Raw genomic sequence first — 17,194 nt, forward strand, 5'->3', positions numbered from 1 at the left:
CATAACGACTGAAGATGAACATGGGAAATTCAAGTCATTAGAACCAGTAGAAAGTCCTCATTTTGCGGTGCGTGTTTCACTTTATTGACGACAATAATAGTTCACGATTGTTCTGCATCGTCTGGCGCTCCTCTGCAACAATACTGATAAGATGAGACGTCCTGGCGCTTTAGCTCTTTGTCCATCACGGAGCCTAGGCGCGCAGCAGCAGCAGCAGGCGTCCCGGGACGTCGGCAGCACATTGGAGGAGGCTTCCCGACGTGCGGTCCAGGACCCCCCGCCCCACCCTCCGTCAGTGGGCTGATGGAGAACTGCGGCTCGGACGGTCCCGGGGGCAGGTTCAGTCAGTGAGTGGGAGGGGGAAGGTGGGGGTCTTCAGGGAGACTTGAGTTTTTTGGTGCGAGGGGAAGCGCCGTTCTCCGCCTTCAGGACGCCGTTTTCGTGGTGACCCACTGGAAAGCAGACACAACAAGGGGGGGTGAGGTCAGGGGTTTGTGATTGTGGGGAAAGAACACATTGGAATCGTGTGCCGGCAAACATTTTTCCCACTGGCTTGAAATATTGTAATATTTAGAGGTGAAAGACATGATGAGGCTCTTGAGCTGGGTTATAGAAGGGGCAATATGTCGTCTATAAGACAATATGTCGCCTACAAGATAATCAAAATAGCCGTTTGGAATTTACAATATCCAGAAGAAATGTGGAAAAATGTGTGAAAGAATTGGGAAAATTGGCTTTAATATCGTCAAAGTACTCCAGGTGTTATTACGCCTCACAATATAGTTCCCCTTTTTATCCGCTTAGAAAATCGACATATTTCATTTTGTGTAACTAGACGGGTCGTGTAAAGGCTCACGTAAATGTATTTTAATACAGAAAACATGGAACTGCTTGGTAGCTTCTAACTCACCCCAGTTTGTAGCTACACCTTTGCTGGGAGTGGCTAAATGCATGCACACAAACCAGACAGGTACACATCAACTCGTCTAAGCTCAGGTAAGAACATATCTTAATGTGTAAAAATGGTGGCCTGTTCCTTTCAAAAAAAAAAAAAAAGGTTTTTAAAAAGTGGTTTAAAAAATCAAGGGGGGGAATTTGTAAAAAAAGTAAAAATAAAAAAAGTGAAAATTTGGGGGGGTCTGTTCAGGACAATGTTATTTTAGAGCGACAAAGCGATGTAAATGTACCAGCACATTTTTGCATATTTCTGCCGGTTTGCAAAAATACTGCAAATAAACAAATATCACAGACTTGGAATAGAGCTAAACATGGCTGGGATGCTACACTTTTGTCACGCTACATTACGCAAATCTCGACACAGAGGGATGTGATAATGTATTGGGATTAGGCTGCACAATATATCGCAACACATATCGAATCACAAAATCAGGTGATGCAATATCTGCATCACAAGGAGCCACAATACTGTATATCACAACATCACTATAGTCTTCATCAGACTGAGATCCACACATTTGTTGCAAACTCAGCCAAAAACAAACAATGCACTGAACTTAAATGTGTGGAAGTTTGGAACGTCTTAGTCATGAAGTAGTGTTTTTTGAAGTTTTCGCTTGACATAATTTGCTGAAAAACTAGTTACTTATGAGTTCTGTTTAATTTGAATGGGACATATCTTGTTGAAATGGTTTAGTAAAATATTGCAATAATATTGCGATATTGCACAGCCATATCCCATAATGCAAGTTACTTCAATATCACTCAGCCCTGATACATTATATCCTAATGCACCAACAAATATTGAACCTTTTATTTGTCAACGAACTGTACTACTTTACTCTGAAGGGCTTGAATAAGAAATGATAGTAAAGATAGGTGAACAATGCAAATATTTCTCCCTTGAAAAATGAGACCAAAAAGACCTTCATTTTTGCACAATTAATGAAAAACTAAAGTGTACATTTAGGTGAAATATCCTGAATAGAAGTGTAGTGGCACAGGTGAAACTACATGCAGCAATGGGGCTTGAAGTCTTTGGTCAGTGACAATGGACACAACCCTCACCCCGCCCCTCCCGTGTCCAGTACTCACGTGAGTCTCGTTTGAGCGGCCTGAGCGGCTGCTTGGCGGCCGTCTTTTTACGCAGAGCCTGTTCGTGTCTGAACTCCCTCCACCGCCGCAGCTGGAAACGGATGAACTTCCACAGCAGCCAGGACTGAGTCAGGCACACCAGCAGCAGCACGGTCATCCTGCAGCACAGACACACCGGGTCAACCTCTCGCCCCCTCACCTGGACTTTACTGCAAACGTATACTTGCACTCGTGCTAAAAACATTACATCGTGTTACACCTTTTTTTAAAATAACATTTAAGGGTTAGGGTTAATTTTCCGTGGATTCGTTTCTAAAGCCACAGCGTCATATTGATGAGCACTGTTCTGATCTGGGGCTGCTGCAGTTATCTGGACCAGGTTATTCCATCAGTGGATTACTTCTTCCCTGATGGCACGGGCATATTACATGATGAATACCACCAGGATTCATGGGGCTCACGTTGTGAAAGACTGGATCAGGGAGCATGAGATGGATCGGCCACCACAGAGTCTGGATCTCAACCCCATGGAGAAGCTTTGGGATGTGCTGGAGAAGGCTTTGCACAGTGGTCACACTCTCCCATAATCAAAACAAGATGGTGTTGTAAAATGAAAGCGACACTGGATTATTTGACAGGGCGAATGGTGCTGTAATCAAAGGTAAAGGCGGTCCAAACAAATATACCAGCGCCTCTGTGTTTGTGGCGACTATTGCAATTTGAAATCTAGCTTTTTGCTGAGATTGGTATTTTTGGGCCAAACAGTCGGTTTGGTCTGGCTTTGAGCCTCGTTGAAAGGCAGATCATGTGAGTAACATCATTATGTGTATGATAAAGCAGTCAAATAAAGTGCTGTTGCAGTTTTAATGTGCGTCGACTTGAGCAGAACAGCTCCTGACTTAATGAGCGCAGTATGAGTTCAGTAAAAAGTAACAGCAGCACAGGCTCAAAGTGACTGCAGTAAAGATATAAACCAGGTCCAAACGTCACCGGGCAGCACTGACCTCATGCTGTGATCATTTAATCACTTTTAGCAACAATAAAGTTAATCTTATGTCATTGTTATCAAGAAAGTCCCCCAAAACTTTGAAATTCATTAAATTTTCTTTGTGAATATCGGCCAGCCCTTAAGCCACCGTCATCTTTCAAAAGGTTTCAATTCCCACTGACCGTATGAGCACTGTGTTGAAGTTGCCCGAGTCCCAGTCCAGACCCTGGTTCTCGGAGCGGGCCAGGCCGAAGCCCACGGCCAGGAACATGAGGGTGAGAGTGGCCATCCGCGTGAACACGAAGCTCACCGCCCACAAGTCGAACCTTCACCAAAGACACATCAAAATGACATCACGTGGAAGATAAAACATGAAGGGTAACATTTACCTTTCTCTTTTGACTATTTTTAAGGTCTGGTAGCGTGGGTCAAGGTAATAGTATAAGTACTAACTTACTTCTGCCGAGTACAGGAAAAGCACATCCTCAAATGCTTCGAGGAACTTGTACAGCACAATACAAGTGTACTGATATTATTGTTAAATCAGACTAATGTGTGAATAAAATCATCTCTAATTTGAATAAAGTCTAAATTTGTACCACAAGTATTGTTTTAGTCTCCCTTTCATTCATCAATCTAATCCTGTCCACACACAGATTACACATCCATCAGCACCAGCTGGACTTGTTCGCGTCCTCACATTTTTTGGTGGTTCTCGTCAGTGAAGTAGAAGAGCCTGGCGATGTGGAAGCCCAGCTCGGACAGGTACTGAAGGAAGAGCAGCACCAGGCCCACACGGCTCAAGCTGCAGACAGCACAAAGGTTATTCACAAATACATTTACAATTAAAAATATGTCATAAGTCAAAACAAAAAATGATTGCTTGTACAGTCAACTAATTGAAAAAAATGATTGCTGACTAATCGAGAACAAGAATAATTGTTAGCTGCAGCCCTACACTGAAGATAATTTCCTGCCAGCTACTGTTTTTAGCCTTTTTAAAGTGCTCCAAGTCTCTCTGTGTCAGCAGAGGATCAAATCGCTTCTGTGCATGAAATGTTGTATAGCACTGTGGGGCTGGACGATATAGCAAAAGATTATTTTCTCATATCGATTAATTTTGTCATAATAAAATAAATACATGTAGCTGATACAAATCTCAACTCAAACCTTCCATTGTTTCGTCCAAACTCCAAAATTTGGTGCCGTTTCTACTAAAGAAATGTCTGGTCAGTCTCAATAATCGTTAAGGGAGTTTATAATCGTCAGGTTTACAAAGTATTGATTGTGATTTTGTAAACAGCTTTTTTCAGAACACGCACAGCTGTTGTAGTGTTTACATGTTAACACTTTACACAGACTGTATATACTTCACCGGAGGCAGGGGCGTAGCACCAAACTCTGGGCCCTGGGCACAAACTACCATGGTGGTCGGGGCCCTGAGATTATTGTTCAAAATATGTCTTACATCCGCTGTATTTCAGCCTGGCTGAGCTTAATATTTACATTGATTACTAAGAAATTTAGACCATTACAAAACGCTTTTTTCATCCTATTCTGGGCCCATCTTTAACCCCCCAGTCCGACGGCCATGACAGGAGGACACTTCTGTGTTCACAACTGTACATGTTTTAGCCTTGTAGCTAAAGGCTAAGGTTAATTTGACGCTAGATTTAATAGCAATCCCTACTTTGTGTTTCTGCTGATTATACAGTCCCATGGCGATTATTGAGATTGACCAATCTAGTTTTGGACTTTGGACGAGATGATGGAAGATCTTTGTGTGTTACATGATAGTGGAGGAAAGCGTTGTCTACACTTTGATCTGAGCTTTATCTGTCACGATGTTCATGAATCAGCTAAATGTATTTATCTTTAGAATCAAAAAATAAAGTCTAATTGAAAATGAAGATCATATGGAGATCCATATCGTCCAGCCCTACACTAGCAAAGGGTAAAACAAACAATTTGAACTAATCTTCATGAAACACACTTAGCTTGAGGTTTATTCTGTTTTTTTAATCTTATTTTATTTGTAATTCCCATTAAAATGTGGACAGGAAGTAGTCGTTACCCAACACTGGCCAACAAGAAGTTAGCCAAAAACATAGAGCCTATTAAAATCAGGAAGAATGACTTTCCCATATGTAAGCTCGGGCAACACAAGATATAGCTTTTTTGTAGTCATTAGTTTTACAGTGTAAAAGAATAAAATACCAATGCCAAGTAGTCTGAGTCTTACTTTAACATATACGCAGCAGCGATGTGCAGTAGGTAGAGGCCGATGTACTGCAGCTGCCGCGGGATCTCCTCCTGCAAAACACACACACCTTTATGTGAACAGGAGGATACGCATTACAGACCTGGCAACACCCCCGGGGCTCAGGTCACTGCTGAGTGGAAGGTGACACTCTACCTGCAGATACCCAGAATCCCCTGCACACACACACACACATACATTAGAGGGGACACTCTAACCGCCGCAGTGGAATTTGAGGATGCCATCTTATGAGAGGAGAAGGAGGCCAATTCTAACGGTAAGTAATCCAAGGACACGGAAACTCTCTATTATCAATACAGGAGCTTGGATAAACCTCCACTTTGACACCAACATCCCAGTGAATATGCGCCGTGACCATAGCTAAAGACGGTCCCACAAAATAGCAATGTGCAATCTTATTTTTTGGCCAGGCAGTGCATTTTTTCATCAGTTGCATAATTATCATTTTATTTCAGTGAAGTATTTTCTTCCCCCTACATGTTCCAGCCATGTCCTAATGTGTAGAATGAGCTCAGACCTGTTCACCACAACTGCCTCTAAAATCCGGCACTGTCACTCAGAAAGGTGTTTGGGTCCAAAGTGCCGTCATGCACGAGCTTAATATAGAAGGTGCAGTTACACGTATGACCTGAGGTGGCAGTCGTGAGTATAAAATGGCAATGAATTCTGAATATAGCTTTCTACTAAATAAAGATACAAAGACATTGAGAGGAGCAAAGTGGTTCAACAGCCCATAAATACATAAATAACAGAGAATACTAACATGACGCTTCATGGTAGCATTGCGCTAATGCTAACGCTAGCTGGCGCTAGCTACACCTGATGTTTTTTTCAGTTCTACTGAACAATCTGCTGTTAATAAACATCCATATGCCCCCGATTTAGACTTGATTTTACTTGTATGTGATAAAAAAAGTTTGTATCCAGAAAATGGCTAAAAAGAGTGAAAATGTGTGTTTCCCATTTGTGTTTTCCCCCTCGGCGAATCCATGCCCCCTTCCATGACACGGGTGGTGCCTCTAGTTTTGTATTTTCTGACAAACTTCCAGCGCCCTCTGGTGGTAACTTTCGATAACACATAATGCCCAATATGAATGTGTGGAAGCATAACTGCAGTGACAGTAATTACGCTCGGAACAGATGGCTCTATGCTCCAATGTAATGGAAGCATAAATTAGTCCATTTCTTTTGTACAGTCTATGATTTAGAAGCATCAATACCAAAGGGTGAGGATCACACTTCTTTTTGGCCATCATGGCAGAGAGATACCACCCTCTAGTAGCAAGAAAGAACTTGTGAGGGTGGAGTTTATAGCGGACACCACCTCTTCCTCTGCATTTTTTTACATTGCAGTCTATGGAAAAATCTTCTGGGCCAAAGGGCCACCGTGACGTATCAAAGGGGGTACTCGATCCAGTTCTTTTAAGACATCCACGCTCTGTCACACACACACTCTAATCTGATCAAGCAACTCTCTGCTGCAGTTCCCAGGCCCCTCACTGACCTTGCGGACCTTCTGAAAGTACAGCTCTGGCAGCGCGTGGAGCCAGTAGGCCAACTGTGTCAGGTAGAAGAACTTCACCTGGAACCTACAAGAACAACAACCATCAAGTCAGTGTGAGATTCTTTCAATCAAGGATCTCAACTTTAGGGCCAACCGAGAAACTATAATCGACAAGCCATGACCCTTTTTTTGCAGTTTTTAAAAACATTTTTAAAACCTTGTCCTTTTTACACTTACCTTAAATGTACATGAGGATAGTTTTCCCAAAGACTACTCGGATGGAACAAATATCCCTCCTGTAAGACACGGAAATTAAATTTCATGAAAAAAATACTCAATATCATGCACAGAATACCAAATGTTTTTTTATAAACTTAGAACAAATCCAGAAGTGTAGCCGTCATGCTCTACCGAAAGTCTAGAAATGACATGATCCAGCATTTTCAGACCTGATACCAATACTTGAGTTTGAGTTATCTGCCAATACCTAAACGAAATTCAATTGACCTGAGCTTGCTCAGAATATGATATGATCGACAACGACAAGAGCTTCGGCTCTGGTTCAATAGAACTGTGACTCCTAAAGTTTGTGCAGCAGAGCTCCAGCCCCTCACACAAACTGCACCGCCTCACGGAGGAAAGAAGCGATTATCTGTCAGATAAAAGCCTATATCGCCAAATAATGATCAAGGAGCAGAGAAACGACAGAGGGCGCGACGCTGTAAAGTCCGACTGAGACGAGTGAGAGGAGGCGGAGCTTCAGTCTGAATGACTTTAAACCCGTGGAGGCACTGGGACTTCCTACATGCAAATGAAACACGTAAAATGGATTTAACTGAAGTTGCGGAGATCAGAAATAGTTGCGGGAAAGTTGTGAGCTTTTGGAAAAGTTGCAACGTCATACTGATTTCGCGGAGTTTGATTTTGCATGATGTGGCTACACTGGTTCCGCTGACCTGAAGTTGTGAGCGGCTGTATACTTCCTGTTCCTGGTTGTTTCCTATGGACATGAGCTTTTCCACATTCATTGACTGGCATAACACTGGATAAGGAATGCTGAACCGATACCTCATCGACTATACGGGGATCGTTGCATCGCTACCAAAGTGTGAGTCCAGTGTTTGAACGTAGACATTGTAGACTTCTCCTGAGCTCCATAAAGGATTGTACATAACAAAGAGTCTGACCGTGAGGAGGATGTAGAGGCTCCAGACACTGGACACCAGGTGGAACACACACAGCTGACCAGACTCATTAAACTTGGTGTTTTTACTTTTGGACAGGTGGAGGCGCCGGTTCACTTTCTGGGGGGGAAAAAAACGACAGAACATCATGAGAAGCATTCTGGGGATTTACACCGAGTAACACAACCTTATGACTAGAAAATATAGCTGATTTATCATCAGTGAGTGACGGCACTATGCGGTATGTCCACACTCAAGTCTGCTGCTACACCTGCACCTCTGTAAATACTCATGCTGCTGTTCTCTGCAAAATTGTTATTGTCTTTGTCATATTTTATTTTAATCTACTTATTTTAATCTAGCGTGCCCTTATAGTTTTTAAGTTTTCATAGTTGATTATTTATGTAAGTTATACGTTTCATGCTGCACGATTGAACCGGAATAAATTCCTGGTTAGTGAACCTGCTCACCAACTATGACAATAAAAAGTATTGTGAATCTGATTCAGATAAGACCCGTAAGTATGCTTGGTTTATTTGTGTTTTTTCTCGTATTGGATGACTGAGGGGGCTTAAATTACCAATAAAAGTCATGACAGGATAAATGAGGGAGAAGGAGCAGGTTGTAGCCTCTGTCAGAGGAATGTTTTCACCACACTCCTGTTATCATTGTACTAAACTAAAAACATGGCCCATTTATGAACAATAGCAGCAGGTCTGAATGTATCAAGTCCCTCACTCCTCCTGTTCTCAGACACTTAACTATAGAGAAAAAAGGAAACTGCAAGTCCCTGGTGTAATACAAGTGGAAGCCATTATTATTGTTTTAATCTATGTTTAATAAAGAAAGTAGTTCAAAATGGTTATGATGCAACCATTCCGATCCGGCAAAATGGAGGAGCTGACAGGAGCTTTAAAGTTAAAGAATCACAGAGCTAAATATGAAAAAGGAAGCTGCTCATTTCCTCATTTCACATTTAAAACACAAACTTCTCCAGTTACTTTGCCTCCGTCTGACCTTCTCGCAAACTAATATGTCAGAACAGAGAAATCCCCAGGCCATGACTCTACAGTTGTCAGTTAAATGAGTAAAATGGGTTTTCAGAGCATGTGGTAGCGCACTTCAGAATGAGGAAACGCGACGAGGAAAAATCATTACTGGAAATGTGCTGCTTCCTTAAGCTTTACCTCAATCGCTGAACCAGAAACGCCACCGGTAATAACACTGTACAGCAGACAGAGGGATTTTCTGCTCCAACCGTCTCAGAATTAGCGAATGAGCAGAGTACCGTGAGATACCAGGAATTTAACGACACTTGTTTTTACAATATCAGGTTCATCTCCAATGTCAAGAAATGTAAAAAAAAAAAAATGGGAGGAAATTGGGAAAATAATATTTTTTGAAAAAAAAGAAGAAAAAAAAGAGTCATTAATGGGATTGTAGTATTTTTAGCCATAGGATCTGGCAACCCTAAGTGTGGGGCTCACTCTGCTTTCATTCTGATTGGATCATCGTCTCAACAAACAAACAAAAAATTTCTTCTTTTTTTTATCGTGAATAAATCAGCACTACAGTTGATATCAGTAAGACCAATATTCGATTGCAGATATAAGGTAAACATGCTCGACACATAGATAAGTCATGTTTAGGAAATATTTACTCCAAACTTCACCTTTAATAGTTTAATAGTTTAAGCTTAAATACATGTTTTTTTTTCTCAATGCTTGCCCATTTTTATATTTTTGTCCATTTTTTTCTTGTTTTCACTACTTTTTTTTGCTAATATTTTTCCTATTTCCCACCATTTTTTCCCCAATCCCATTTTTTAACGCATTTTTCCCCCTTATTTTTTAACCACAATTCATCCCAATTTCCCTATATTTTTTCTCAAATTATTCCCCATTTTGACATTGGAGATAAACCCAACATTGTAAATTTGCAGATCTGTTCTGTTTTTTGGTTCTAGATAACAAATATTTTAGTATAGGTATTGTTCAAGTATCGGTATCGAATCCAGCCAAGTTTATATTTAATATAACCTTTGGAAACTCAACTTGTGCTTTCTTATTCAACTAGCTCACTGTAAAGTACTTCAGTTCATTACAATTGACATGTATTGTAAGAAAAGTGTGTCGTCCCAGCCCTATTGACTACCATGAGTTAAGTACATAGTGGGGGGGGGGCGACATACAAATCCCACGAGACGAGACAGGGGGTTGAGTCTACAAGAACGAGACGAGATTTTGACATAATTTGCAATAATAAATCATATTCTGCAATTATGTTTCCTTTGTGTGGAAACATTATATTGTATTGTTTAACAAAGTAATAAGAATGGGAATCGATAAGATAAAATCATGCAAGTGCAACAGTTTAATATTAGAACAAGGCTAATAAATGTGTCTCTTTTGACAGGTATATTCTGATTAAATTTCCTGATTGCGATTGTCAAATAGTAATTAAAAACAATTTGAATCTTAAAAGTTAATTTCACTAGGAAGAGGAGGAGACAGACTTAGATTTCGGCCTATCCCTAGTACATAGAAAGTAATGATATAAATAAATGACGACTCTGTTCCCTGGTGTAGTGTACTCACATCCAGCAGATACTCCTGCACCACAGCGTGGAGGATGATGACGATGCACAGGTAGAAGAGCACCGTGGCCCCATCCTTCCAGCCATAATGATACACAGTCACCTCCCCCTCTGGAATAAAGCATTTACACGTCACAAACCATGTTGGAGAGAACACAAACTTTTATATTTAGCATGCTAACAAATCAATGGCATCATAATAAACACAGCTTGAGCAGAACAGCTCTGGTGATGTTTAAGAGCTTTGGAAATGCGAGGACATTTCCAGGTTGCCATTTGTTTCGTGAAGATCTTCTGGAAATCGTAGTAGTGAGGTACCTTGGTTGTATCATGGTTAAAAGTTTAAAAACACAATGTGCCCCTGAACACTGCAGACAAACCTTGTTTTGTTCCCAAGTTTATGGACAGTTTGCTTTCTAAATGAACTTTCAATGTGATATGAAGCAAGTGCCTAATCTTCACAATGAGCAGTTTGAATATTGCACATCTCTCCTTAGAATTATATGGGATATTAAAACAGGTTGCAAGTAGCATTTTTCTTACAACTAAAGTAGCACCTGCATTTTTCTTACAACTAAAGTAGCACCTACAGACTCCAAATGACCCAGTCTAATACTTAAGAAAATGTGTATTATACATCTATAAATGTGAACCTGTATCAATCCAATATTCAGACTTTATTGTCAAACGTAAGCAATGTGGGGCAGAGGACTTAAACCCATAATAAAACATTAAATAGAAGAGCAAACTACATTTTCCCCCACATATTTTTGTCACTCTACAGGAGAAGCTTTATAGTTATATCTATAAACTAATTTTTTCCCCATTCACTTGCAGTGACTCACCTTCATTTCTGAGCATACAAAACTCCAGGAGTCATCTACTAATGGCACTAAGGGAATGAGCCAGCCTAAAGTTTAAATAGGGCCATAAACAATAGCTGCCAGCTGAGATGATCAAAAGGAATCCAGTGAAGCTGCTTAGACTTTAAAAACACACCTCATGACATCAGCAGGTGGTTATTCATGAGGGAACATGTTAATAAAACACATTTGATAATAAATCTGCAGTACCTGGTGATAACGTGGTCACATTGTACTGAGGCTGGATGAACAATATGGCCGTCTTGGCTGTAGCCTGGAATGGAAAGGAAACATGTCATTGTTTCGAAACAACTTATAATAAATCATAAATAATGCACTGGTTTTATATAGCGCTTTCTGGACACTCAAAGACACTTTACATTGTATTATTCAATCATGCCATACACCGTTTATGGCTACTATTGTAGCCACAGCTGTCCTGGGGTAGACTGACGGAAGTGAGGCAACCAGTCTGCGCCATGAGCCTCTCTGACCACCAACCACTCACTACATTCACCCAGGCTTCCTGGTGTTCCCAAACGGTCTACCATCTAAGAACCGACCAGGCCTTTCCTGGTTGGTACTTGGATACTTTTGCTCTGCCCGGTCTGATGGGATCGGGCAGAGCAAAGGCGCTATGGCCTTAGCAAAAGGCACTATGGCCTTAGCAAAAGGCACTATGGCCTTAGCAAAAGGCGCTATGGCCTTAGAAAAAGGCGCTATGGCCTTAGCAAAAGGCGCTATGGCCTTAGCAAAAGGCGCTATGGCACTAGCAAAAGCCGCTATGGACCTAGCAAAGGAGCTATGGCCGTAGCAAAGGAGCTATGGCCTTAGCAAAAGGAGCTATGACCTTAGCAAAAGGAGCTATGACCTTAGCAAAAGGAGCTATGACCTTAGCAAAGACGCTATGGCCCTAGCAAAGGCGCTATGGCCCTAGCAAAGGCGCTATGGCCCTAGCAAAGACGCTATGGCCCTAGCAAAGGCGCTATGGCCCTAGCAAAGGCGCTATGGCCTTAGCAAAAGAAGCTATGGCCTTAGCAAAAGGAGCTATGGCCTTAGCAAAAGGAGCTATGGCCTTAGCAAAAGGAGCTATATCCTTAGCAAAAGGAGCTATGGCCTTAGCAAAAGGAGCTATGGCCTTAGCAAAAGGAGCTATGGCCTTAGCAAAGGCGTTATGGCCCTAGCAAAGGCGCTATGGCCCTAGCAAAGGCGCTATGTCCGTAGCAAAGGCGCTATGGCCTTAGCAAAGGCGCTATGGCCCTAGCAAAGGAGCAATGGCCCTAGCAAAAGGAGCTATGGCCTTAGCAAAGGAGCTATGGCCTTAGCAAAGGAGCTATGGCCTTAGCAAAAGGAGCTATGGCCTTAGCAAAGGAGCTTTGGTCTTAGCAAAGGAGCTCTGGCCTTAGCAAAGGAGCTATGGCCTTAGCAAAGGAGCTATGGCCTTAGCAAAGGAGCTATGGCCTTAGCAAAAGGAGCTATGGCCTTAGCAAAAGGAGCTATGGCCTTAGCAAAAGGAGCTATGGCCTTAGCAAAAGGAGCTATGGCCTAAGCAAAAGGAGCTATGGCCTAAGCAAAAGGAGCTATGGCCTTAGCAAAAGGAGCTATGGCCTTAGCAAAAGGAGCTATGGCCTTAGCAAAAGGAGCTATGGCCTAAGCAAAAGGAGCTATGGCCTTAGCAAAAAGAGCTAATGAAGAAATCCCCTGCGTATTTTGCATGAGTCACTTGTACAGCTGTGTGCTCAAAAGCATGGTTCCTGATAGAAACCTGTAAAACCACAACTGTACACAGCGCAACAGGTCACACAGAGGCCCAAAACAGGGACAGTCCTTGAACGCCACAGAACTGTCCATTGGGAAGACATTGGGACATTGGAAGGTGGATGAAAGTTTTATTCTCCGATGAGCAAAAATGGGACCTTGGTGTTCTTCATGGTTTCCAATGTTACTGACAGCACAAGAAGATCCACTTGAGATGTTTTCTATGAGCCACAGATCTGAGGTGCTTTTTCCTTCAGTGGCACATTGGAGCTTCAGGTGGTGCAGGGCAAAGGTCAAACGGCCACTGGCTCTGTGCAGATGTTACAGACTCTCTGAAGACCTACAATCAATAATTGTTGATTTGTATAAAGCTGGAAAAGGTTACAAAACCATCTGTAAGTCTGGATGTTCAAAATCCATGGTTATAATTTATTTTCTATAAATGGAGACAGTTCAGCACTGTTGCTTCACAAGGAGTGTCCGTCATGTAACAATGACTATAAGGGCACAGCACAGAATACTTAATGAGGTAGAAAAGAACCCTAGAGGGTCAGCTAAAGACTTACAGAAGTCACTGGTACATGCCAACAGCTGTTGACACATTTGCAATTTGTAAAACATTGAACAAGAATGGGGTTCATGGGAGAATGCCACGGAGGAAGCCACTGCTGTCTAAAAAAATCATTTCTGCACACACACTCAAGTTTGAGAAAGAGCACTTGGATGCTCCGCAGCACTACTGGCTAAATATTCTGTGGACTGAAGAAACCAAAGTTGAATAGTTTGGGAGGAACACACAACGTCATGTGTGGAGGAGAAGTGGAACAGCGTGAAGTCTGGAGCAGGAGAATCATGGTGTGGGGCTGTTTTGTTGCCTCAGGGCCTGGACAACATGATATCATCAATAGAAGAATTTATTCACAAGTTTATTAAGGGATTTTGCAGAAAAACCTGAGACATTCACAGGACAGTGTAGAATAAGTAAGTGCTATGGGCAATACAAACATGACACAATGTAAATATTTGGGTTGTATTTCAGCAGGCACTGTTTACTCATTCCTGTGATTTTAATTAAGACCAAACCACATTTTATGACCAATTTAGGCAGAAATGTGAGAAATTCCAAAACGTTCACATACATTTTCCTCTCACTATATATGTTTCGGGTTTGCTTTCAATAGGCTACTTTTATTTTTTCACTCCAGAAGTACATAAACTTTTTTCCCCCCAAAAAAAGCTCGAGTTGGTGGAATGATCCAGGAGGGCTCACATCCAGACCTGACCAGTGCTGTGTGACACGTGGGTAAAAGCGCGTGAAGGGGTCGTGAGTTCTATTTCAATCATCCTACAGCACGAATCCTCTAAAACCCCGTGATTTCAAAAAGCATCGCCTCCAGGTGCGAGGTTCGGAGGCTGCGGTGGTGCTTCACAGATTGAGACGTGGCAGTTACGCGACTCCTGTCAAGCGGCCGGAAACCCACTGCAGCGCTTCCGCTTGAGCGCGTCACAATAAAAGCACTGTCACTAAAACCACGCAGCGACGCTTTACTTTGAAAGCCAGGGTTTCCAGTTTTGAACGTGAAGAAGCTAGCTGACAAATATTTTAGCATTAGGACTTTTTCTGGTGAATGTTATTCAGGGGAAATAAAGTTGATGTATTTAGGAATGAGTTGGAAGTTGAAGCCACATATTTCCTCCAACTTTACTTGAAAGGTAAAGCAAACAATGAGCGCGGTCAGGAAACTTATTTTGACTGAATAAAAATAGCAAAACTGAAGACTCGCTAACAAAATAACTTCCACTCACGCATATCAAACAACTTTGCACCACTTCTGCATCATTTTACCGCAAAAAAGCGTCTTTAAAATCGCTGGATAAGTCGAAAGCATCACACTGGCATGACAAAATCTGGATACAGATGTGGCTTGAAGACTTTGCACAATCAAAACCTCTTTATTTGCCCGAATATCCTCGGGGTTTTTGCGCTGAATCCTATGCAGTCCGTCAGTGGCTTAAATCAGCTGAGCAGAGGGAAGAAAAGCGCGATCCTCTCACCTCAAACATCAGTGCGATCAAAATGAAGATCACCAAAGTTAGGACGATGTCTGCGTGGTTCTGGATGAGGAACTCCTGGCTGAAGAAAGGGTAGCTCTTGTTCCTGCGGCGGAAAGCCATGTTGAAAACGGGACTCAAAAGTTCCCCTTGGTTTTTGTGGAGGGAAGAAAAAAAAAAGTGAGATTTTCACAAAGTACGAAGAAGTTCAGGAGGTAACTTTGGGAGCGTCGTGCGCATGCGCGGAGTCTTAAAGGGCGAGTGTCAGAAATACCTTCAGCAGGAAAGGAGTAAAGAGTGAAACAGGATTAAAACAGGGCGAAAGAAGGACAAAATCAGGACGAAATCAAGACAAAATCAGGACAAATTCAGGACTAAATAGAGGCAAAAAATAGGGAAAAAACAGGCCTAAATTAGAACAAAACTAGGACTAAGCCAAGATAAACCAGGACCAAATCAGGACTAAATCAGGGCAAGAATTAGGGACAAAACCAGGGGCAAAAATAAGGGGAAAATAGGCCTAAATCAGAACAAAACAAGGACTAAACCCAGGCTATATCACGCCTAATAAGTGGAATTATTAGGCCTGATATAGCCTAATAATTCCACTTAAATCAGGACTAACACAGAACCTAACCTGAACTAAACCAAGATAAACCAGGACCAAATCAGGGCAAAAATAAGGAGCAAAACCAGGACTAAATCAGAGCAAACTAGAATGAATTCTAGTCTGAATCAGGTTTAAAGTAGAAAGCATGCCTTAATTAAAGCAGCTAAAGCAAGACAAAATAGAGGCAAAAATGAGGGGAAAACAGGCCTAAATGAGAACCAGGATTAAACCAAGATAAACCAGGACCAAATCAGGACTAAATCAGGGCAAGAATTAGGCACAAAACCAGGGGCAAAAATAAGGGGAAAACAAGCCTAAAGAACAAGGACTAAACCCAGGCTAAATCAGGCCTAATGAGTGGAATTAGAATGTGTGTTTGTACTAGGACTTAAATCAGGACTAACACAGAACCTAACCAGGACTAAACCAAGATAAACCAGGACCAAATCAGGGCAACAGATGGGAACAAAACCAGGACTAAATCAGGGCAAAAATAAGGAACAAAAGCAAGACTAAATCAGATCAAACTACAATGAATTCTAGTCTGAATCAGGTTTAAAGTAGAAAGCACGCCTTAATTAAAGCAGGACTAAAGAAAGACTAGACTAGAACTAAACCAGGACTAAGCCAGGCACACAACTAGATTTAATCCATGACAAAATAGGAATAAAAAGGACTACCCTCATTGTAAAAACCAGGGGATCGAAACCTTTTGGACCACTGAGCGTCAGACACAAAGTAACATAGGGCCCATAATAAAGGCAAAACTAAACCTGAGCCAGTACTAGGTTCTAATCCGAACAAAACCAGATCCAAACAAGGACTGATCAACAAAAGCAGAACTTTCTGGATTCTAAAGCAGGGTCTCAACACGACGGACTTTGGTATTTGAACTATTCTGTCTGGCACTGACATAAGCGTGGGAGGGGAGCGCACTTTTCCTGAGCGCATGTTTTAGTTTAGAGCTTCTTCAGTGCCCGTCGTTGTGCCCTTGGGCAGGATTCTTCAGCCCATATAAATGTGTGTAGCTGTGTGATGTGGTTCAGAGAGACCACAGGCACAGAATGACAGCCAGGCTCTCGTCATTGTGCTACTTTAAACATTCTTAAGTTTAGGCCTGTGGTGATTTGGACGTCTACACAGAAAGGGGCAGCATTAATCCCCCGCAATAGCAGTGACCACACACTTCACCTGCTCTGGTTCAAGTGTACAAATCCCATTTTTCACCCAGATATTTTATGAAAAAAATAAACATGTACTTTTTTCATATAAAATAATCCTGCAAAGATACATGGCTACCACAGAT

General features: G+C 41.9%; 1 protein-coding gene across 1 annotated transcript; it reads right to left on the reverse strand.

The window, feature by feature from the left end:
• Positions 1-279: 279 nt before the first annotated feature.
• On the reverse strand, positions 280-15,516 carry tram2 (translocation associated membrane protein 2). Its single transcript, XM_079572803.1, has 11 exons — positions 15,282-15,516; positions 11,679-11,742; positions 10,607-10,716; positions 8,013-8,129; positions 7,063-7,121; positions 6,826-6,910; positions 5,283-5,353; positions 3,741-3,845; positions 3,223-3,366; positions 2,053-2,210; positions 280-452 (listed from the first exon to the last, which is right to left on the reverse strand). Exons 1-11 carry the CDS (start codon positions 15,399-15,401, stop codon positions 376-378), a joined length of 1,110 nt encoding a protein of 369 aa, XP_079428929.1. The 5' UTR covers positions 15,402-15,516; the 3' UTR covers positions 280-375.
• Positions 15,517-17,194: the final 1,678 nt, after the last annotated feature.

This window comes from Gobius niger, assembly GCF_951799975.1.
Source record: "Gobius niger genome assembly, chromosome: 15".
NCBI lineage: Eukaryota > Metazoa > Chordata > Actinopteri > Gobiiformes > Gobiidae > Gobius > Gobius niger.